Here is a 24,025-nt window from a genome sequence, read left to right on the forward strand (position 1 = left end):
CGCGGCAGCGCCAGCAGGTCTTCCTTGTCCGGGATACAACTTAACATTCATTCAACAAGATGAGCCGCGGCAGCGCCAGCAGGTCTCAGTGTTCAGCTCTCCCCAAGGCAAGCCGCGGCCGAGCCAGCAGGTCTTCCTTGTCCGGGATACAACTCAACATATATTCAACAAGGGGGACACCTGACGTATAAAACACATTCAGCGGTGTACGGAACACATGATGCATCAAACACATTCAGCGGGGTAGGTAGGACACCTGACGCATAAAACACATTCAGCGGTGTACGGAACACATGATGCATCAAACACATTCAGCGGGGTAGGTAGGATACAATTATCGTTGCTTCAGCAAGCTCCCCATCCCAGAGAACTTACACTTCATTATTCAGCAAGCTCCTCCTCTCAGAGAACTTACACTCCATTATTCAGCAAGCTCCCCGTCTCAGAGAACCTACACTCCATTAATCAGCACACCTCAACATTCATCCACACACCCTCCCCTGGACTGGTAAGACAGTTTCCACCGCCCCTGATTCCTCAACCTGACCCATGTGGCACAGGTACCATTACTCATGGGAAGGGACAAGGACCGCACATATTGGACACAATTTCGCTGCCACCACTGGATCCCACCCTTCTGGTGAATCCAGAAAACACATTGCACTTAGGGGGATGATCTACTCTCCCGAGCTAGGGACACCTAACTCACAGTGCACCAGAACCACCTTTTCCACAAGAACAGACATTTTTAGCAAAGTGCACCAGAACCACATTTTTCACAAAAACAAATATTTTTAGCAACGTGCACCAGAACCACATTTTCCACAAGAACAGACATTTTTAGCACAGTGCACCAGAACTACATTTTCCACCAGAACAGATATTTTTAGCAACGCGCACCAATAGTTTCTTTTCTTTGCGACCATCTAAACTGCAGAGTGTTGTAGTGGGGCCGGTTATCACTGTGGTACTGCGCAAACACAAGTCCGGATCCCACCGCTAGCCGCCAATGTAGGAAATGGGATCCCCGGCCGACCAGAGCTTGCGCCAGTCAGTCAGAAACCACCACTCCCCCGTCAGGGCCAGGGGGTCACCCACCAAGAAAACCCCTACTCGCCCTCTAGGTAACGTGGCGCGAGCAGCCAGGCCTATCTCGGAGGTCATGTGTAAAGCATTTGCGCACGCACCCCCAGCAACAACCTTCCGGGGCCCCCACAAAAGGACTCCACACCAGATATATATGAAAATAGCTTTTGTATTGAAGAACACACTCAGACAGGAATACGCAACTTACAAGGTGCCAGGGGCACGGGCAGGGTTTACAAGGGACTATATACAGGGCAGCGCCATGGGGCCACTGCCAGGAATATGCACATGATGGAACTGGCATTTGAACACATAACCCCTGGGAGCTTCCTCGAACTAGCACTAGAACGCATTACACCCAGGAGCTTCATGGAACTAGCGGTAGAACTCACTCTAACCAGGATTAGCATACAGGGGACATCGGATATTCAGGAGGGAAGGAAGGACAAGGTACATAGCACAACAGAGGCATCATCATAAGGGCAACATGTAATAACTCTCAAAATCACATTAATATTAACCAATAGCGTTCACGGGCCAGCTGGCCTTCCTGGGGCTAGGACGCCCAATGTCACGATGTTCAGGGCAGGCTGCAGGGAGCCAGGGACCAACCTACACGTGGCAGCTGCCCACCAAGTGCTGGGCAGCTGAGGGGCATTGTGGGAGCCTCGCAGGCTCAGTTGAATAATAGCGCCATGATGGAGCCTCTGGGGCTCAAGAAGACAGATGCTGGGCGGAGCCTCTCAAGGCTCGAAGAGGACAAGGGACCAAGGCGGAGCCTCTCGGGGCTCGGGACACGTGGGAGCCTTCTCGGGGCTCGTGGGGCAAAGAGGGCCTCTGGTGGAGCCTCTGGGGGCTCATGGGACGATGGGGCCACTGGAGGAGCCTCACGGGGCTCATGAAGCAAGATGAGGGGTGGTGGATCCTCTCAGGGCTCGAAGAGGTAGGGCCTCGTTGGAGTCCTTCCCGGACTCGTGGATACAAGGGGAGGGGGCCCTGGAGGGCCTCGCAGGCACCCGGCACTCAGCCGGGCCGAGGAGCGCCCCGGAGCCCGCCCGCACTCACCGATTGCAATGGCGGCGGCTCCTCGTGGCGTCCACTCCTTCCGGCTGCTACTCGGCATGTCGGTGGTGGGGCTCTCTCCTCGGGGGGAGTCCTGCCGCAGGACAGCGCTCCCCTCTCGGCAAAACAGGCGGCAGAGCTCCCCGGACCTCTGAGGGCGCGTGGGGAAGCCCAGCGAGACGGGCCAATCCCTGCGCGGCCCAGCTGTGACGTCACAGGGGTCCCGGCGGCCAGGACCAATGAGCGCACGGCAATGCTCTCTCCGGGGCCGCCAATGGCAGCGCGGCCCTGGGGAGGAAGGCGGGTGCAGCACCTCACAAGCTAACTCCGGGCTGCGGCGGTGACGATCTCAGGCAATGCCGGGTGGGCACCGGTTAGTTGAAAAAGGGGTCCATAAGTCGAGGTGGCCACTCGATGGGACAGGGCAGAATCCCTGGGCAAGATATGCCCCGGTCCGGGGTTGTTCACGATCGGCAAGCAGCGGTGAGGACAGCTGCGAGGGGGGAAATAAAGCGCTTCCCAAGCGCTAGGCAGAAAGTAGCAGGAAATACAGCGCTTCCAGGCGCTAGGGTATTAGAAAGCAGCAGAATCTTGGTAGGGTCCAGGACAGCAGTAGTTCAGGAGCAGGGCAGGGCTCAGGGAGGCAAGCCTTTCCCCTGAGCCCTAGCAGCAGCACGCCCCTGGCAGGAGTCAGTCAGGACAAAACAGGCAAGAGAGAGAGAAGAGGGCACACCCTCCTTTTATACAGGAGACCCCTTTGTCTAAAAAGGGGCAGGCAGGATGAGAACCAGCTAGAACTGGTTATAAGGAATTTCTTGTTACTGGCCAGGCTAGGACACCAGACGCACCCCAGGTGGGTGGAGCCAGCATTGTGGGGGACAGCCCAGACCCATACAGGACACAGGCACAGCCCCTCCCTCACATCAGCATGTTAACCTCTCCATTCACAACCGGGGCAGACCCACACAGACTCCTGGAGTCAGGCTCCCCAGCTGGCTTCAGCCAATCACGCGCCAGCATACTTACTGCACACACACACCGATGTCTAGAAGTGGCACTTCCCTTCTAGACACACACACGCCACTTACATCATCTTGCAGCATTCAATCACACAAGTCCACACATACCAGACTCGAGCCTGTACCCCCCACGCACCAGGAACTATCAGGGACACACCCATTTCCCATGCAGTCCTATGGGAGGGCAGGCTTCTCTCATCTACACGCACTCAGAGTGGGAATCACCATCCCCAGGTCACATATAACAAGCACAACTTCAGGGGTGGACCTGCCAGAAGGGCCCAGTCCAACAAGTGGTATGAACAGGCAATGTGCTTCTGATAATAAACCCATTCAGATTGAATGGCTGGTTTAATGCAGGGGGTGTCTATTTCTTTAAGTATTTCTTTCTGTTGCAGAAGAGGTTGCAAATTCTTAGCAATGTTCCCTATGCATGAGTGTGTTTGCGTGCCTATGCATGTATTCTGGATGATGTCTTGCAATGTTTCATCCTGATGCAGAATAGGTTGCAAATCCTTGGCCATCTTACACATGCCATTCGATTGAATGTGTCAGTCAGTGGGATATGGAGCCTGTTTTGCTCTGTATTACAAGAGCTTGCTTCTGGGATTCTGGTAGCCCAGTAGTCCCTTTTGTCCACAATTCTTTGGTTGCATTCATTATTTACAATTTGTGCTATTACGGCCTTCATCTTTCCATGTCTTATGCGAAGGCCATATGTAGTTGAATTGTATAACCTGGCGGAGCACTGTGACCTGCTACTTTTAGACTGGGTGCAAACTACTTTTCCTTAGATAGCCAGTTCATCTCGCATTGCATATTGACTACTTTGATAAAATAATAAATTCATGTCAGCTAACCAGATTACGTTTGTGAGCCTGTGTAGACGATTTGTGAAGCCCACTGATCAGATTTCAAGTCAATAAAAATCTGAGGTTATGGGGTTGGGGGGTGATAAATGGAATGGCAATACCCATGCTTTGTGCCTAGTACTAGCTGGACACAGGCACATGTTGCGCCCTGTGGTCATCTGGCATTGTGGGCCAATGGCCTGCACTGTCTCGAGTGTCTATTTGCACAGCAACAGAAATTTGGAACAATAAAAGAGCCCGTCTGCCTCATGTACTGAGCTAATCAGCAATTATTACTGAAACAGACATGGCTATCACTTTTTATCTGAAAAAAATGTTTACATTAGTTTATCATTTAAAGCATTCATTCTATAATTACGTAATATCCTCGTGTATATATAAAGGGCATATTCGTATTCCTAACCTAGCCACTATTCTAAACATTAATTGTCTCGGCTATGTACCTGAAAGAAACATCACTCAGTTGAAAAATCATTTTTCTGTGAGACATTCAAGGTTGCATCACATCTTTTCTAACGCTAAGCGTAAAGTAAGCCATGTCATCAGCCCAGCTCCATTGTGATGGTGTCTGTCTATTAGCACAGCAGCAGACAATGTCATGCGTGTATAATTATTGTTTTCTGAAACTCCTCTAAAAAGGCCAAATGGCAACCATTTTTATTTATCCTACATTTGCTTGCAACCTTCAGAGATTTCAGGAAACTAATGAGTTACACAGGAACACATATTTAGAAAATGCTGCTTAAGTTGAAAATGGGACAAAAGTGTTACATGGGAGGTTTACAAAAAGTAATCCCTCAAGTTAAAAAAATGACCATGCATCCAGAGTTGTAGAACATTGGGAACTATGATAAATGAGGCTGCCGTGAGATAATGCAACAGTAGAAAGCCCATCAATATTGGACATGCCCCTTCAATCCACTAGACTACTAAGGCCCTCATTACAAGCGGCATCTTAATTCTGATGAAGTAGGTAACAACAGTTACTGACCCCATAGAAACTATGAGATCTGCAGGAATACTGTGGATCACTTAACTTTCAAATAGAGATTTTGAATACTAATGAGTGAAAGTACTGGGGAAAATGAGAAAATCAATGGATTTACTGATTGTAAGGAATTGGGTTATTGATTGAGGAGGGTGGAAATCCCACTAAGGCAACAGCCACAATTCTTGCCAGTGTGAACCATTAATGTCATTGAACTAACCTGTGCATAACCCTCTCGTAGCTTGGCACAAAAGCAGTCAAGCTTAACTTAGAAACAAAGGGGGTCCTTAGTATGGCGGGCGGATCGCCACCGCCCGTATGGCGGTGCGCACGCCATAAACCACCGCCCGCTCTCCATTTACCCCCACCACATTACCACGGTGGGGGGACCCCGGCGGACGGAAAGACCACTGTGGTGGGCGCATCCTAATGTCCCCCATGGGACCCCCCCTTATGGTGGGTGGTCCCTTTTTGCGATGGGATGGCGGGCGGACTAAGTCCGCCCGTCATCCTAATGACCACCAAAGTGTCAAGTATTTATGCAGAACTCAAACAGTAATAAAGCGGAAACAATAGCAATGAAAATCCCGAAACAATCTAGAAAAATAATGTAAATTTTAATAAATAAAATGATACCAGAATGACAACAACCCAATCAGTATGACTGGAGATATCCAATTGTAATGTTTTTAGTAGAAATAGCTCATAAAAGTACAAATCACCACTTGAGTTATGGTAGATTGGGGAAAATCACAAGTTCAGGCCAACCACAATGGGGCACAGATCGGATACATTTACAAGGTTAGTACTCAGTCGCATGCAGTTGTGTAGCTTTGCCCTGGTTGTTGTCGTGGGCTGTCGCTGCTGTACCATGAAGTGCAGGTCTCAGCAGAATTTGCATTGCCAGTCGTCATGGGTGGCAGAGTCTAGGTGTGAACGGGCCCATTTGGGGACTTGGGGAGCCCAAACATCCGGATTTTCACCTTTTCTTCTTTGAAGAAGCTCTTACTGATACTAACGGAGGGTCCAGGACCTGGGGTCACCTCTTGGGGATCAAGACTCACTTCAGCAGAGGCCAGACGCAGGGCTCAGGCTGGTCCAGTTGCAGAACTAGGCAGGTTCAGTAGCAGCAGGTCAGCTGGGTAGTTGCAGGGAGACCTCTGAAGCTTGTTGTATACCTTTAGCTCACTCAGGAGGTCATCCAACAGACCATTGGAGCCACTCTCGGCACCTTGGGATGAAGGTAAGCAGGTCCAATCATCCTTATCAGACAGCAAGGCAGCCCTTCAGGAGCAGGGCAGTTCTTCTGTATCCTGAAAAGGTCCAAGACAGTTTTGATGAGGGGTTCTGGAGATCCAATATTTATACCTGGTGCTAGCCATCGTGTGGACACCCCCAAAACTGGTTCTGGTCAGTTCTTCCCCTTGTTAAGGTTCCAAACTGTCTGGGGTGACAAAAAACACGTCATGTCTGGTATCAAGTTCCTTTGTGCGAGCTGTAGGTAAAGCTCTTTGAATATAAGTGAGGCTGAGACAAGCTTCTCCCCAGCCATCCTGCCAGAATTTTCTATCCTAGTTCCCTTTGTCAGCTAGTCTGGTACCACTACAGAGGAGCCATTCACAGTCATGTAACCCAAAGCATTGGCAGAAAGGCACTTTAGGTTTAGGCGGGAAAATGCCAACTTCTAAACGTGTCAAATGTAACGGGGAGTGATCCTGTTAAGTGAGTAGGGGGCAGGATCCGTAAACAGTTGATATACAAAAGGGACCCCCATAGCATGAATTTATTCAAATGTCACTCAGGCTGTGGTACCATTCCGTGCCTCCTCTTACACACACGTTACCTATTATTCAAAAGGTTATTTCGCTGTCCTCACACATCTGTGCCTGCACTAAAATATTTACAGAATATATTTAGGTCAAGATATATGAGATAAAACACGATCAAAACAAAAAAAGCATTGTAGACAAGAGGTGTTCTATTGGGAAACAGTCTTTATAACACAGATTTTTCCACGTAGTGCCTTTACCGCACAAGTTTTACCATGTTTATTCATTTACCACGCAATTAAAGTAAGTATAAATGGTTGTGTGCATGTGTGTGTATACGTTTATATATATATAAATATATATATATGTCAATATATATAATTCACTGAAAAAACCATAGGTTTCAGGCACGTTATAGTTAGCATTTAAAAAACCTTACAAATTCACTGAAAAAAATATTCACGGATTATGCCTTGTGGGACCCCCTAAGCATGTCTAGGGGGTCAGGGTGTTTCTACCCTTCCCCCTTTTCGCGTTTTGTGCATTTCTTTTACTGATTTCTTGTGCCTCGGTCCTACCGAGGCACAAGATGTCTGCCAACACTTCCTGATTTGGAGTGTTGACAGCCAATTAGCATGAAGCTCGTGATCAGGAGGGTGCCACGGCCATAGATATAGAAACTTTTTTGCTTTTGATTTTCCCAGCAACTACTGAATGGATTTACACCATTTAACAAAAAGGGATCTTTCTGAACCAAGGGCTACCTTTTTGCCAAATTTGGTGTAATCCCGTTCAGCAGTTCGGGCTGTAACCGTGTCTACAAGTTCATATGGGAAATTGCATGGGGAAAACACATTTTGGGACCCCCTTTTTTCTCGGTCCCCCACTTGACAAATCACCCTGAAACTTTCACGATAGGAAGGGACCGAAGCGCCCCGCAAGTTTTGAAAATTTCACGAAGATTCGTCATCAGGTGCCAAAGTTATTGGGAATAGAATGTTGCAAATTTCCTATGGAAAATAGGCAATAACTATAACTATCTGCTGGCGACCGGCAGTAGATAATGTTAATATACATTTATACACATACACACACAAAACATTTTTTTTATTTATACTTACTTTAATTGTGTAAAGTTCTGAGAGGAGGGATTCCCCTCCTCCTCTAACCTATCCCATACCTGTTCTCTTTCCATCCCTTTTAAAGTCTTTATAAACTTGGATCATTGTGGTGAATACTGTTACACCTAGGAACTGCGTACCTATTTGTGTTTCACTGTGTAAGAGCAAGCACACAATGGTAACTATTGAATACATTCATGGTATAGGGAGTCCCTTTTGTATATTAACTTCCTAAAAGTGGCATTTTCAGAATAGGAACTTTACTATCTGACTTTACTATTTAAGAGGATTTTAAATTGCAATTCCTTTGAGTGCAAACAGCATATATCTACCTGCTCCCAATCTGAAGATAGCACTTATTAAAATGTAGTAATTTATCCCAGTGTTAGCCTTTGGGAGAAATAGATAGCCTTATAACAGTGAAAAACGACAGCAAGTGCTTTTCACTGCCATTACATGCAAAAATTAAACCTACATGTCCTACTCTTTAAATACCATTTAACCTGTCCTATGAACTACTAGGGCCTACCTTAGGGGTGACTTTTACATATTGCAAAGGAAGGTTTAAGGCCTAGGAAAAGATTTATTTTGCCATGTTGACATAGCAGTTTAAAACTGCACACACAGGTCGTAGTGGTAGGCCTGTAGGCATGTTTTACAAGGCTTTTCTAGTGGGTGGCACAATGAGCAGAGGCGTAGCTAGAGCTTGTGGCGCCCGGGGCTATCCCTCAGATTGCCGCCCCCTAGGGGGAAGGACGGCGAGCACTTGAAAGAGGTCCGAGAGACATGTAGTATCGCCGCTAATAGTTACCTTGATCATGCAAGTTACATGAACATACATGACATGGTCCAAGGCTACACAGTTGAATACACCGGTGACTGGCAGTACAAAGGAGAATACACAGACTGCATGATCTATCTGGGGACTCAGAAAAAACGCATGTGACATCCATCAGAGAGCTGCGTGAACAATTACCTGGTAATCCCCTCAGCACAATGCAAACATGCACATACATGACACTGTTCAGGGATCCATCATCTACAGCTGAAATTAAATGACCATTCATCATGGTCCCCCCATTAAAGCAATGCACTTTGTGATCTGCATGGTACATGTTCTTTACAGCAGGCACATCAACCCTCTGGGCTACCTTTCAAGGAGTCAACCCTTCCACTATACAAAACTCCGATCTCTCTCTAGGAAGAACATTAATCACCATTAATCACCGAAGTTATCATGACATTTTTATTGTTTCTGAATTTGCTGGAGGCCAGGAAGGAGGCAGCAAGTTTTTTTAAACCATAATAAACTTGCAAACACCACGCACCCACCCGAAATAGCTATCTAGTGCGGTCAGACCGTTCGCACCGCCCTAACCTGCTTAAGGTTCATGTGACCTCAGTGACAGAGTCACAGTGACTGGATCACTGTTGCTCTAGGGTGTGCTGCTTCGTAGGCCCGCCCGCAAGACTGGAGATGAACTTCAGTATGGATTGTGGTGGACAGGCCTTCAAGGTTAACCCACAATTGACACCACTAGGGTACACCTGCTTGTACTACGACATCAAGCCTTCTAAGGTCTAGTGGGGCCTTCTAAGGTTTAGCATGGGAATATGCTCCCTCAGTAGAGTGGTCTGTTGGTCCGGTCATGAAGGCTGAACCCGGTTCCCCAGTTCCAAATTCGACAGCTCTGGCCATAGGTACACAGCTATGCTCTCGCAACTACAATAAGGTATCACATAAACAGTACAATGACTGATGAGTATCAAAGAAACAGAAGCAGATTCTTTAGTGTGTTCTTAGTCACAGCAAGAAGATGGTTTATTCTCTCCAGACTTGAGGAATGTCATACAAAGCCGACACGTGTTTCGTCGTGTACAGTTGAGTCAACACGACTCTTCAGGGCTTAGGGCTCAGCACAATCGTATAAATCGAAATTAAGTCTGGACTTTATGTTCATGTTCTATATAGGTAGATAGGAGAGAGACACTAGTTTCTCCGTTAGTGACTAATTAGGAAGGGTGTATTCAAAAGAGTCACGTCAAAAACACTTTTTTCTTTGTGTTCTGCCTTATTGGTTTGGAGAAAATCTTCGAGTGTAAGCACTCTGAATACTGGTGTGTATCAGGTGGTAGCCGGGAGGGGATCCATCCCTAGAAAGGCTCGCAAGAAACGGGTGCGTTTCCTATGTAGCGGTGCGCCGTGGTAAGGTATCCCTCCTCCTGTAGTTCCCGGTCGTCGTCTCTCGGGTAAAGTGTTTTTGACGTGACTCTTTTGAATACACCCTTCCTAATTAGTCACTAACGGAGAAACTAGTGTCTCTCTCCTATCTACCTATATAGAACATGAACATAAAGTCCAGACTTAATTTCGATTTATACGATTGTGCTGAGCCCTAAGCCCTAAGCCCTGAAGAGTCGTGTTGACTCAACTGTACACGACGAAACACGTGTCGGCTTTGTATGACATTCCTCAAGTCTGGAGAGAATAAACCATCTTCTTGCTGTGACTAAGAACACACTAAAGAATCTGCTTCTGTTTCTTTGATACTCATCAGTCATTGTACTGTTTATGTGATACCTTATTGTAGTTGCGAGAGCATAGCTGTGTACATATGTTTAGTCTTCTGACTATTTCAGACGGTTAAGGGTGTTTTTCCGCCTGCTCTTCACGCACTACACACAAACCATTCACATCACACACTGTAACGTAAAAACTGAGGCAGTGCGCCCTAGAGATCTGAATTTCCTAAAAACCCCTTTCCAGTGTAGCTCTGGCCATAGTGCCATATTCTCTCCCCCACTGAACACCATACTACCCCACTGAAACTCGCACTGCCTTCAGCTAGAACCTAATTGTGCCGGCTATAAACACTTGGATGTGGCTGAATTTAGATTATGCACTTGATAAGAGTAATATGCTGCTTAAAAAAAGAAGTAAAAGCAAACACTGATAGGGAATGCAGGATTAAGTAAAGCATGTGAAATGTGAGCAGAAACAACATGGTTACCTTAACGATCTCTCACTCACTATTCAAAAATCAGCGAGTGGTTTTACCTAAAAAGTTAAGGACATGACTACAGGGCCATGAAGGGAACCGTTTCAATGTCCATTACTTATATGCTAAGCAGTATGGTTTTAAAAAAAAAACACATCCATAAACACAGAGCCATGGTACACATTTTGTTTTTCAATCCACCCATCAACCAGGTATTGCAGTACCACCAGGAATGGTACACTTCCCCTCCTGGGGACAACAATGCTGTTCAAAGAAAGATGAGAAACCAAAGGTAGCGCTTCACTGGCAAACTCTGTGAAGTGAAGCTGATGCGTTTGGATGTGAATAAAACCAATCTGGCCACTTTACAACCACTCTGTCTTGCTTCATTTAGTTATGCATTTATTTTTCATATTTAAAACCTTCTATTTCTCTCCATTCCACTGCACTTTGCAATAGAAAAAAGTCAGAAAAAGGGCAATTCCCGCAAGTGTTTTCCTTTTTTGGATCCATTTCACAGGGAAGAAACTAAATGAAAGAAGGAAAGAGAGGTTGTGAACCGTTTCTTCAAGTCACGGTTTTCAGTAAGGGAGGAGCAAGACAGAAAGAGAGGGAATAATAAGAAGAGAGTGGGGCATCTGCCAGCACAGAAAAGAAGAGGATATTGTCCGAGTCCTATTCCTTCTCTGCCCGTCCCGAAACGTCCACAAAAGCAAGACAAGCTTGTTGCACTTTTCAAACGGGGCCGCGCGGCACTGGTGGCCCGTTGCGGCGGCCTTTATCATTTATTTAGGGACACTGACACACTACTGTGACTAACAGTAATGTCAGTGAGTGTCCCCCCAAAAATTATAAAGGCCCCCGCAACAGGCCACCAGTGCCTTGCGGGAGCCCCCAAAAGAGTGCCGCCTGGGGCGGACCACCCCCACCGCCTCCCCCTAGCCACGCCACTGACAATGAGTAAGTTGAATCCCCACTAGTACCATTTAATTTACATGCCCTGGGTACATGTACTATAATATACTAGGGATGTACAAATACATTAAATGCACCAATCAGGGCTTACCTATTTATACCATGTTTAAAACAGAGAGCACTTTATAACTGGTTAGCAAGGAAAAAGTGCCAACAGCTAACACAAGTGAGTTCAGCAAAGGAAAGCAATTATTTTGGGCTGACCCTGCAAAAAGGGCCATGTCCAACACTGATTCCCCTGATAATTCATCATTTCTTACTGGGTCCTTACAGCCCAAATGGCAATGGGTTGGATTTTCCCCATCCCCGGATTTACAGCTAACCCCAGTTTCAGTAACTCCGGAGGTGGCATATTTACCATGTCACTAGCAATGAGGGCTTTAGTGTTCCTAAGTCTGGCCTTGTGATATATATAAGCATTATAGAAGGACCCCCCACCCCTCCATATTTGTGGTCAGATCGCCCAAATTCCAACAGCACACAGGCATGCATATGCATGACACATGAACACACATATTGACACATAGGCATAGACATTGCTTGAACCTATGTTTGCCATGATGAACTTTAGATGTTTTCATACCTCAAGAGTTTTCGGTCCTCCATTCATCAGTAAGCAAAGAACAGGAATTTCAATACTGCCTGTACCTGTAGAAAAACGATGTACAAATCATGAACTACATTTATCTACTTCATTAAATCAGGAATTACTAGATGCTGCATTAAAGTGTACTAGGTATTACATTGAAATTGGCCAAGGGTGAGGGTATATTTTTGCCTATGGCTTGGCAAGACATGGGGGGGGGGATTTCCAATGCTGATGGTGCCCAAAGGTGGGGATGAAGAGCAGTTGCAGCATTTTTTACACACCCTTGTTCAAAGGTGTTCCAAAAGTGGTGAGTCATTTTCTTGCACACACATGCCTTTACACACACGTGGAGTGTTGTGCAGTCCTCCACTTTGCCAAATAGTGATTGATATATTTATCTCCCTTTTCTGCTCAAGGGCTGGGGGTATATTTTCCACCCTTCGACTTTTGCCATATTTTGCCTCCAACCCTGTCCAAGAGTATGGGATAGTTTACAAACATTCAACTCTTCCAACAGTAGAAGGTCGTGGGTAGTCCTTCCTTGCCGAAAGTACATTACTAAGGGTATGGGGCTTTGTTAAATTACCCGACCCCAGTTTGCCACTCTGGGTGGGGACGGAGAGGAGCAAAATATTCAACCCAATCTATAGGCAAGAAGGGGGATAAACAAAATACTCTGACGATTACAGAAACGATAGTGGTTATTCAGGGGACAAATATTCCCCCTGTCCTTTCACAATATTGGAGTTGTAATGAAATATCTCCAGTACCTGGGAAATTGTGAGTTGCCTCGTGAATTGTGCTTCTTAATCCCTCTAATCCTTGAGTAAGGCATGGGTGAGAGTATACACGTTGCCCATTCTTACTTAAGGGCTCCAGAATGGTATTCTAAAGGCTCTATTATCGTTTTACTGTTCTAAGATGCCCGCCATATTTGTAATTGGTTGTCGCATGATAGCACCAGGAAGCAAGTGTTGAGATGTGCATCTGAAAAACGGATGCTCCAGAAAAGAGCTCAAATGTTCTGTATCATTCTTTTGTCTGCGCTAGATCCCAGTGCACAAACACAGGCTCAAGCAAGCAGCTCAAATGCCAAACATATTGGCTTTGCCAATGTCTGTTTAACATAGGTTGCATGGTACTTGAATCAGTTTATTTACTAATCCATAAAGGAGCTGGGAGAATAGCTTGTCACACCTCAATTTCAACCAAGTTTGCAAAATGTATAGCACCGGAAGCCGATTTATGTGTGGTTTCGCCCTTTCTTGCGGTTAGCGATACAGCAGCTGACTCTGAAATGTAAATTATGAGTAGTCAGGTTACTACTTTCTTTGCTAAAGTAAAAGATACGACAAAACAGCACCTCAACTCTGTTTCTACAGAGAATGTGTTCAAATGTTTCTGCTGAACATTGCCAGGAAACATTCAGCCTATCCATACCTTTACCAGTGAGAGGTTGCAAAAACAGCAGTGAGAGGTGTACTTTAAAATGTGATCTATTAATAAGAAGACAGAATAATGTTATCTGGCAATGTACTTAAATGTGTCCTAGACCTTCATTGAGGTTGTCATTTCTCTGTGTTGCTATGGTCTGGGGATATGGAGATGAGTGAGTCTAGGGATATGAAGGTGAGTGAGTCTGGGGATATGAAGGCGAGGGAGTCTGGGGATATGAAGGTGAGTGAGTCTGGGGCTATGGAGATGAGTGGGTCTGAGGATTTGAAGGTGAGTGAGTCTGGGGATATGAAGGCGAGGGAGTCTGGGGATATGAAGGTGAGTGAGTCTGGGGATATGAAGGCGAGGGAGTCTGGGGATATGAAGGTGAGTGAGTCTGGGGATATGAAGGCGAGGGAGTCTGGGGATATGAAGGTGAGTGAGTCTGGGGCTATGGAGATGAGTGGGTCTGAGGATTTGAAGGTGAGTGAGTCTGGGGATATGAAGGCGAGGGAGTCTGGGGATATGAAGGTGAGTGAGTCTGGGGATATGAAGGCGAGGGAGTCTGGGGATATGAAGGTGAGTGAGTCTGGGGCTATGGAGATGAGTGGGTCTGAGGATTTGAAGGTGAGTGAGTCTGGGGATATGAAGGCGAGGGAGTCTGGGGATATGAAGGTGAGTGAGTCTGGGGATATGAAGGCGAGGGAGTCTGGGGATTTGAAGGTGAGTGAGTCTGGGGATATGAAGGCGAGGGAGTCTGGGGATATGAAGGTGAGTGAGTCTGGGGCTATGGAGATGAGTGGGTCTGAGGATTTGAAGGTGAGTGAGTCTGGGGATATGAAGGCGAGGGAGTCTGGGGATATGAAGGTGAGTGAGTCTGGGGCTATGGAGATGAGTGGGTCTGAGGATTTGAAGGTGAGTGAGTCTGGGGATATGAAGGCGAGGGAGTCTGGGGATATGAAGGTGAGTGAGTCTGGGGCTATGGAGATGAGTGGGTCTGAGGATTTGAAGGTGAGTGAGTCTGGGGATATGAAGGCGAGGGAGTCTGGGGATATGAAGGTGAGTGAGTCTGGGGCTATGGAGATGAGTGGGTCTGAGGATTTGAAGGTGAGTGAGTCTGGGGATATGAAGGCGAGGGAGTCTGGGGATATGAAGGTGAGTGAGTCTGGGGATATGAAGGCGAGGGAGTCTGGGGATATGAAGGTGAGTGAGTCTGGGGCTATGGAGATGAGTGGGTCTGAGGATTTGAAGGTGAGTGAGTCTGGGGATATGAAGGCGAGGGAGTCTGGGGATATGAAGGTGAGTGAGTCTGGGGCTATGGAGATGAGTGGGTCTGAGGATTTGAAGGTGAGTGAGTCTGGGGATATGAAGGCGAGGGAGTCTGGGGATATGAAGGTGAGTGAGTCTGGGGCTATGGAGATGAGTGGGTCTGAGGATTTGAAGGTGAGTGAGTCTGGGGACATGAAGGCGAGGGAGTCTGGGGATATGAAGGTGAGTGAGTCTGGGGCTATGGAGATGAGTGGGTCTGAGGATTTGAAGGTGAGTGAGTCTGGGGATATGAAGGCGAGGGAGTCTGGGGATATGAAGGTGAGTGAGTCTGGGGCTATGGAGATGAGTGGGTCTGAGGATTTGAAGGTGAGTGAGTCTGGGGATATGAAGGCGAGGGAGTCTGGGGATATGAAGGTGAGTGAGTCTGGGGCTATGGAGATGAGTGGGTCTGAGGATTTGAAGGTGAGTGAGTCTGGGGATATGAAGGCGAGGGAGTCTGGGGATATGAAGGTGAGTGAGGCTGGGGCTATGGAGATGAGTGGGTCTGAGGATTTGAAGGTGAGTGAGCCTGGGGATATGAAGGCGAGGGAGTCTGGGGATATGAAGGTGAGTGAGTCTGCGGCTATGGAGATGAGTGGGTCTGAGGATTTGAAGGTGAGTGAGTCTGGGGATATGAAGGCAAGGGAGTCTGGGGATATGAAGGTGAGTGAGTCTGGGGCTATGGAGATGAGTGGGTCTGGGGATTTGAAGGTGAGTGAGTCTGTGGATATGAAGGTGAGGGAGTCTGGGGATATGAAGGTGAGTGAGTCTGGGGATATGAAAGTGAGTGAATATAGGGACATGAAGGTGAGTGAGCATGTGGAACTTGAAAAATCTGGTTCTTTTAAGGGGCACCGATTGTACAATCTGGCAAAGTATACTGTCACAAACAGCAGAGAACTACTCATACATGCAAAGCATTTCTACTTTCTTAAGTGCCTACCTCCATAACCAGTACGTTGTTCTGATATGTGCTTTTCTAAGGTCAACCTCAGCCTGGTGGTTTCATTTGATTTATCGTCATTAGAATGATCCACCAAAATAAAGTGAGTGTGATTATTGTCCAAGGCAGGTAGAGGACACAGTGAAGGCTCTTCGTTTCTGTAGTAGACAAGATCGTCATTCTAGGGGAAAAGACATTAAAACGTAAGCAACATTGGCACATTAAACATTCCTAATTAAAAAAAACACTGAAAGGTGCATGTTAAAAGATCCCTCATATAAAGAAAACGTTGTCATGAATTCGAGTCGATTTAAAAGGCATTATTAAATATTGCTGGAGATTAGGGCTTTGGCGTATAGATGTGGAAGACTTGCTTACTGATCTCCTCGATTTTGCAATTCTTGATTAGGATCTAAACTATGTTGTTGCTACTGTATTATAATGACCACCTCTTGAGTAGGGGTGGGCGATAAATTCTGCTCTGACAGCGGATTTGGCAGAGTTTTGGCCACTCCGCATTATACATGTCAGAAGGAGTTCCTGTCAAATTCTGCCAACCGTGTGGTGGAGTTATTTCTCAAGCGTGCCTCACCAATGGTAAATTTGTGAGGGAGAGCGAGATTTGGTGTCCTATAACATGATTTTCGGTCGCTAGGAGGGCACCAAGTAAGATTTCCTTAACACGAGCAGTCACTGGATGTCCTGACCGTTCTTGGTCAGAAAGTTGCTGCTCGAGTGGAGAAATCTGCTTGAGCTGCAGCAAAATCAATTAGAGAAGCAGAGCTCTCTGGCACGCAACCTGGTGCCATTCGTGCTTATTTTTCAGCACTGAACGAGCTCCCAGCGCTAAACATCAGCATGAGCAGCGTGCTGTGTCTAATTCCACCTGCTTCCGGAACTCCGTAGAACTCCGTGGATTCTCGCTGAGTTTTCATGTAAGTCTGCGGAATTCTACTGAGTGAAACTCTGCGAGTTCCACCCACGCCTGCTCTTAAGCGGCCTAGTCAGGTATATAAGAGCTTTGGTCCAAATTAGATATAGTCCAGGCCATCCCCAGGTCAGTAGAATGAGGTCAGAATGTAAAAATGGTATCTCTCAAAACAAGGGATACCTAAACCTCAAAACTGACTGAAAAAGTATTGTTTACATAAATTGGGGCCCATTCACAAACTAGTTTGTAGTACCACAACACTACTGCTTGCGTACTCACAATGCTGTTCAAAAACCTACATGCAGAGGTCTCCACCTCCGTATCTTTTATGTGCGGACGTCTCTGCCCAGACTGTAGGGATATTTATGGATATATTTTTACAGTAAATACGTGAGAGGCAGGAAAGGAGTGGCAGTAAAATGGTGAATACTTATTACTAAAGAGGTGAGGTTTAGTAAGGACTAAGGAGGGGTTAATAGAGGGCCAGTGGGAAGTTTAGATAGGGGGTTGCACCCATGTAGTAGTAAATATAATTCAGCTCTGACCTGGAGTCATTGCAACACCAAGCATAGCCAATCAGTGAAACTGCAAAATCATCACCTAGAAAACAATGGAGGCAGCCCACAGAAACGAATTGTTGAAAACAAATCATTTATTTCATTTTTTTTATGAATAGAAGAATGTAATTTAAAGCAAAAAATATATGAATACAAATTAATATTGTTTTATTTTAAACTGTTTTAATATTTAATAATTAAAACATTAATCTACCTTTTTTAGTAAAAAATAAAATGTATTTCAATTAATTCGCTATGTAACCTTCAGGTATTTCAGTACATAATACTTAAATATGAACATTTTATTTAGGTAGGATTTCTTTTTCTAAATACATCTTTAAAAATCATTTTAATTTAATGTAATTCTTTCATTCAATTTATCAAGGTCTAATATTATTTCTTTTTTCTACGTTTAAACTAAATATAAAATTAATTTACATTACTATTTAACCTAAAAATATGATTAGTTCTATTTTTTAAAGTTTAATCTACTTATTAAAAGGTTCCTATATTTCAACATAGGGATAACTCCACCCCGGTGGAAAGTTACTAAGAGCAACAATAACAAATATTGCCTCCATCCTCAGGTTTCACTGGGTGGGGACATGCAACTCTGCAATTTGGAGTAAAGGTATACTGGGAAATAGTGAATAGTCAAAATGAGTACATTTACTACAAAAGAGTAAGAGTACATTTACATGTGTGTAGATTTACGTGGGCATACATTTATCTTTGTGAAGAAGCCCCATTGTGTTTTGGATAAGGTCAGTCTTATGCAAGAAGAAATGGTGAAAGTCTGTGCATGAAATTATCACAAGGAGGAAATTTGACAAGTGTGGAGTCTGCAGAAATTTGGGTTTCAACCATATTGAATAGATTAAAAGATCAGTTTCTTACACTGTCATTCTTTATGCAAACGAAAGCTTCCTTTGCCACAAATGTTGCCTACATCTACTCCCAGTCAGGAGAAAACAGTTCACCAGAAAATATGTATCTATGTATTCATATGAAAATGAGATACCTTTAGATTTTCAAAAATGTCCCCTTGTTGAATCATGCCAAGCGATGCAATGCCTATGGCTACCACTCTTACTTTGGAGGATGTGCTAGCCAAAGAGTGATCTCGCACCGCTTCACCAACATGTCTTGTAATTCCATCACGAAGACCACTGGTAAAGATCCAAGCACCTATTAAAAAAAAGATTGTACATTATCCATAATAACAAAACTGCTTTATCTAATAAAACTGTGCTTTATCTCATCTGTAGAAGCAGCTTCAGCAAAATTAACTCTTATTTATTATCATTATCTTACTCATCATATTACATCATTTTTATGAAATGCCATTGATACATTTGCCAATAATTTCTTCTTAGGGTATAATCATCACCATATTAAGGTTTTTTGAAAGCAGATAACCACTGCTGGCTTTATAGCGTTTGTTTTTTGGAAAGAGAATGTATACAACAGGACATTGGTTGTCAAAAGATTTAGGACTTTGAGTAGATTCTACAGTGACAGGTAAAAGATGCAGCCTCAATTGCGATGTAAAGAGAAAAACATTCTATATAATACTTTGCTACTCTTATGTGACACTTCACTGAAATATTTTATCATAGTATTGCAAGCAAATCCTTGTCTCATGCACATTGAGTTTCCAAAACACTTCTAACAAGAAAGGCCACCTAGACTAGCTAATATTTTATGCAGTAGAGGAGCTAAGATAGATAAGGGAGACTCGCATTGTGAATATGCTATTATTCAACTAAATTTTATATTTTTTTCAGACGGAAAGCCGTAAAAACCTTGAAACATATTTAAACACTACAACGCATTTATAATTCAAATTTACTGATAAAGTTCTAATGCAATGTCTCAGGGCAAAGCAATTATGATAATCCTCTGAAATTCTGTTCCGTTTGGGATAAAACAGAGCATCTTCCTTAGTGCTGTCTAGGCTCCCCATCTTGTCAATCCTACCTACAAATAGGGGATGTACAGAGAGATGAGGAAGTGATACCCTTCCAGGAACTTCAGAAACAATATGATATGGGGGTAGCCAAGTCTTTCATTTCATCCAATGAACCTTATATTGAGGGCCCGCATAGAAAACATGTTCGATATAGTGGGGCACCCCTACACAAACACGCTGTGTCACAGATCTATGCCTCACTGCTTAGCAACTGTCTGCCTCCGTTCATGGTGCTCAAGGACAAATGGGAATGGGACCTTGGAAAACTTGAAGATGATGCCTAGGAGGAGGAATGTGGATACCCAAGGGAAGTGGCCATAAGGGCGGGGTTAGGATGGTAAAGATAAAGATATTCCATAGAGCGTATTATACTAGAACAGATTTGTTGGCAATGGGCAGGATTGACAATGATAGATTCTTCAGGGTTGAGGGCAGCGAGGCACATTAGTACCTACTTTGTGGGAATGCTCATGTCTACTAGGTCATTGGTACACGGTTGACGAGACATTGTCGAGAGGGCTGAGAATTCCCGTGAACCTTTCTCCCGCTCTAGTAATGCTGAGTATATGTAGAGAACAGTCACTAGACAAATATGCATATCTGTGTTGCAATGTGACACTTGCAGTGGCCAAGAGGTAAAAAGGTACCTGGACAAGTATTAATATTCATGAAAGTTCAATCATCTTCATTCCAAGACTAGTAAAAATGAAGTTAAAAACTCGTAGTTTCTCCATATTTATTTGGGGTCATTTGTGATTACTACAGGGAAATGTTGTAAGGCACCGCAAACGTGTTTCTCTCCTTGTGGCCCATAGGCAGGGGCTTTCACAAGGCTGAGGTGCAAAAAACACAGTAGGCAATACAAAACACCCCCATTCCCAAAATGTCATATATGCAACATAACATTTGTCGAGCAGCACAAAGAAAATCATGAAAGTGTTAAAAAAATGATACAGAGCAAAGGTAAACAAAGGAAACAATTAAGAAAGAAAGAGGATGCAGAAAAAAAAATGAAGAGGGAAAAAGCAGCACAAGAATTGGGGAAAGGGTAAAAGTGAAAAAAAGATACAATGTAGAGAGTACGAAAAGGGTGAAAGGGCAAGGGCAGGAAGTCATTTGTAATAAATGAATATATATTAAACTCAAGCAAAAGAAATGTGAGAAATCACCATTGGATAACAGACATTTGTAAAAATTATCCGATTCAATACAGTGGTTATAATATTGTCTAAATTCTCAGCATTATAATTCAAATAAGGCATAGCAACACGAGTTTCCAACAATATAATGGCCACAGTGACAGTTTTTGATTAAGGTGCAGCTATTATAGTTCATTCATACAGCAAATCAGGTACAGTGATAATGTACATATGTTCAGTGATGCGGTTCAGGTATCACCAGCCATCCGCGATTCAGGAGAAGTTAATAGTAAGGAATAGTAAGAAATAGGGCAAGAGCAGAAAGACAAGTATGGACAGAGTACTTTAGTGAATCCTTAGAAAAATTAATTAGAATTAACTTTCCCATCACTGTCAACACCCTTCTGCGGTGTGAATGGGATACGGTATCTAATGTAGAGGGTTTGGTGGTGAAATCGTAACATGCGATTACTTCTTACAGTCAGGTAGGTTTTGCAGGGAGTTTATTACTGAAAATTATATCTAGGTCCGTTAAATCAGCCACCACGTATCTAAATAAAGGGTTCTGTGTGGGTAATATGAGTCTAGGGGGTCCCCTATTCCATATTCCACGTAATACGGTCTTACCGTTGGATCAAAGAACTGTAGGCAAGTGTTCATACTGTGTCATACATCTAATATAAATCTGTAGATACAGGAAGGCAAAAAAGGGCATAAGAACACCAATAGTCCTGTATATAGGAATTGCTCCTAAGATGGAATACAACTCAATACTTGGTACAGAAATCATTGAGTATAGTGTCATACCTGTAGACAAGATGGTAACCATACAGCAAAATCCGCTTGTAAAAATAACTAAAAGATAAAGAATCTCAGAAAGAGAAAAATCTTTGGGAGAGAGAGAAAAGTAATTACTATCACATACATCATGAGAGAGAAGCGTCTAGAACCCTGGAAAATGTGTATCTTACCATAAGCTTCAAAGCGTCCTCGTCTGTTGACCTTGGCAAATCCTCCCTGTTCCCGGTTGGATTTGACAGTGGCCAAGCAAGATAAAACCTGAAATTGAGATAAGGGAGCACCCCTCGAGGCGAAGGACCGGCGATCAAACATAGACTGGTGCAGGCAGCAGGAACAACTGGTGTATCGGTCTTGCAGGCCCCCCAGAAATTTGAGGGGTGAGGCCAATGGATACAATTCACAGCCGCAGCGGAAGGGCAGGGGTTGGGCCTGCTGGGCAGTAGCTGTTCCTCCGCTTTGGCGGAGTAGCGTTGCCCCACTGCTTTTAAGCAGGGTGAGAAACAAAAACATAAACTGATAATGACTTTGAGTTATTATCATTTTCTGTTTGTGCTGCTTTGCGGGCGGGTGGGTGTGCATTGCTGCTCTGCTCTCGGGGCAGGGCAGAGAAGAAGTGCTTTGCCCACTCCTAAGTGCACAATGACTGTATGGTCGCCCCTTTCATGCCGCCCAAAACAGTCATGCGCACTTTCCCCTTCTCCATGCAGGCTACATTAAAGCCTGCATGGGAGACATGCCCACCCATCCAGCCACTGGCTGAATGCCATGTCACGGCACTCAGACCAAATACAAAGCTGCATTGCCTGCTTCCTGTTCCTGAAGTCAGAGGCCAGAGAGCAGAAGCAGAAACGCGCGACCCAGCCCCCTACGTGTGACTCCCGGTGCCCGCCTCCCAACTGCAAGCTATGCCAGCCGCCACTGCTGCGGGGCCAAGGTTGGTCTCAGGAGGAAGCACGCTATATCAACTGCCGAGACTCAAAACATATGGAAGTCTGGAACGTGGTGGGGCCAAACGGTATATTGTACATGGGGTCAGACTATATGTGTTGGTGTCTTTATGTCTGGTATTGGGGTTGCAGATTTGTTCCAAACACTGTGGACCGTTGGGGGGGGGTCATTCTTTTTGTTTAATGGTTATAAAACTTAGCCAACAGTTCTTTAAAAAAGTATCAAAAGGAAACGAAAAAAATCCACTAAAGGGAAACAGAGACATATAATGTTAAAGTTTTAAGTAGAAATAGTTCCAAAATGCATAAATTGCCAATGATAGTCAGTGTTCGCAGGCAAGCAAGATCAAGGCGCAATCTGACACTGACCGAGTTTAGGTTGGATACACCAACGGGATTTGTCTTAATCAAGGATTTCCCTTTTTGAATCTATTCCTTTAAGTCCCAATCCACCATAGGAGTACACTTCTAAAGCCTCCCAGGACCTTAGAGACTCACCTGGTGTCAGGCAGAGACCAGCAGCAAGATCCAGTCTAGATCCAGTGGCTACTGGTCAACTGGGCTATTGAAAGAATGGCCTCTGGTAAATTGTTGTATCTCTGTAGCTTACATAGGAGTTCCGCCTTATGACCCTTGCACTCACCTTCTTTGACCTGAGCACAAATGATGGAACAGGTCCAATGCTTCAGTACTCTTCTCAATACACAGACACCAGGTTCAGTCCTGTTTTCATTCTTCCACAGGACCAGTAGTGTTCTAAAATTGGTGCCACATTTATGTCTGCTACCAGCTAGTGTCTGGTAATGACTCCAGGCCGTGCTGTAACTAATGGGGTAAAAGTTTCTGGGGTCAGCCCTACCCATTTTAGGCATTTTCAAGATAGCGAACGTTTTTGGCCACATTCAGCTTGGGCTCTGAGGGCTAGCTGTGTGTGCACGAAGTGTACTTAGGTAATCCTAGTGTCCTCACACATCTAACACTACCCTCTAGTCTGGGCAGCCAAAGTACCCATGATGAACCTGGAAGCAGAAGTCTGGTAGGAAAAAGTGGGATTCAACAGCAACCAGAAAGTGAATAAACAAGTATTATTTTGGCATCCTGCTTTCCGCCTGTCAAGTGAGCCCAATGTGTTATATATAAACCCAGCAGACCTTTCAGGCAGCGTTTGATGCAGTAGATGGCAAATATGGTGCTCCCCCCTCACCTTGCATATTGCGTGATGTTCAGAGGAGTCACTTCTGCACATTCAGGTTAGTCTTTTGTTTGCTCCTGGGCAGCATTTCACAACTGTTTCACATCTATTCAAATGCTAATTACTGGCCGGCAGAAGTGGGACACTAAATACATATTTATCCTCCAGGAACTTCAGGCACGGTAAAGGTAACTTTTTAAAAGTTACTTTTCCGTAATATGTATTAAGAATATCACTTAATCATTTATAAGTGTTTAAAGAACTATTTGAAATAGTTGTTTAATTATTTGTTCTGTCTCACCCCATTCTGAGGTACAGTGT

The 24,025-nt window shown here is 44.7% G+C and overlaps 1 protein-coding gene across 1 annotated transcript in view; it reads right to left on the reverse strand.

Annotated features, from left to right (window-relative positions):
• The window catches only part of TRPM5 (transient receptor potential cation channel subfamily M member 5), a 549,888-nt gene that overhangs the window by 508,829 nt on the left and 17,034 nt on the right, over positions 1-24,025 (reverse strand). The window contains exons 3-5 of the mRNA XM_078683456.1: positions 18,675-18,841; positions 16,166-16,346; positions 12,475-12,539 (exon numbers count right to left, since the gene is read on the reverse strand). Of these exons, the coding sequence (XP_078539582.1) occupies positions 12,475-12,539; positions 16,166-16,346; positions 18,675-18,841 (413 nt within the window). The remainder of the gene's footprint in view (positions 1-12,474; positions 12,540-16,165; positions 16,347-18,674; positions 18,842-24,025) is intronic.

Source organism: Lissotriton helveticus, chromosome 3_1 (assembly GCF_964261635.1).
Source record: "Lissotriton helveticus chromosome 3_1, aLisHel1.1, whole genome shotgun sequence".
In the NCBI taxonomy this organism is placed as follows: Eukaryota; Metazoa; Chordata; class Amphibia; order Caudata; family Salamandridae; genus Lissotriton; species Lissotriton helveticus.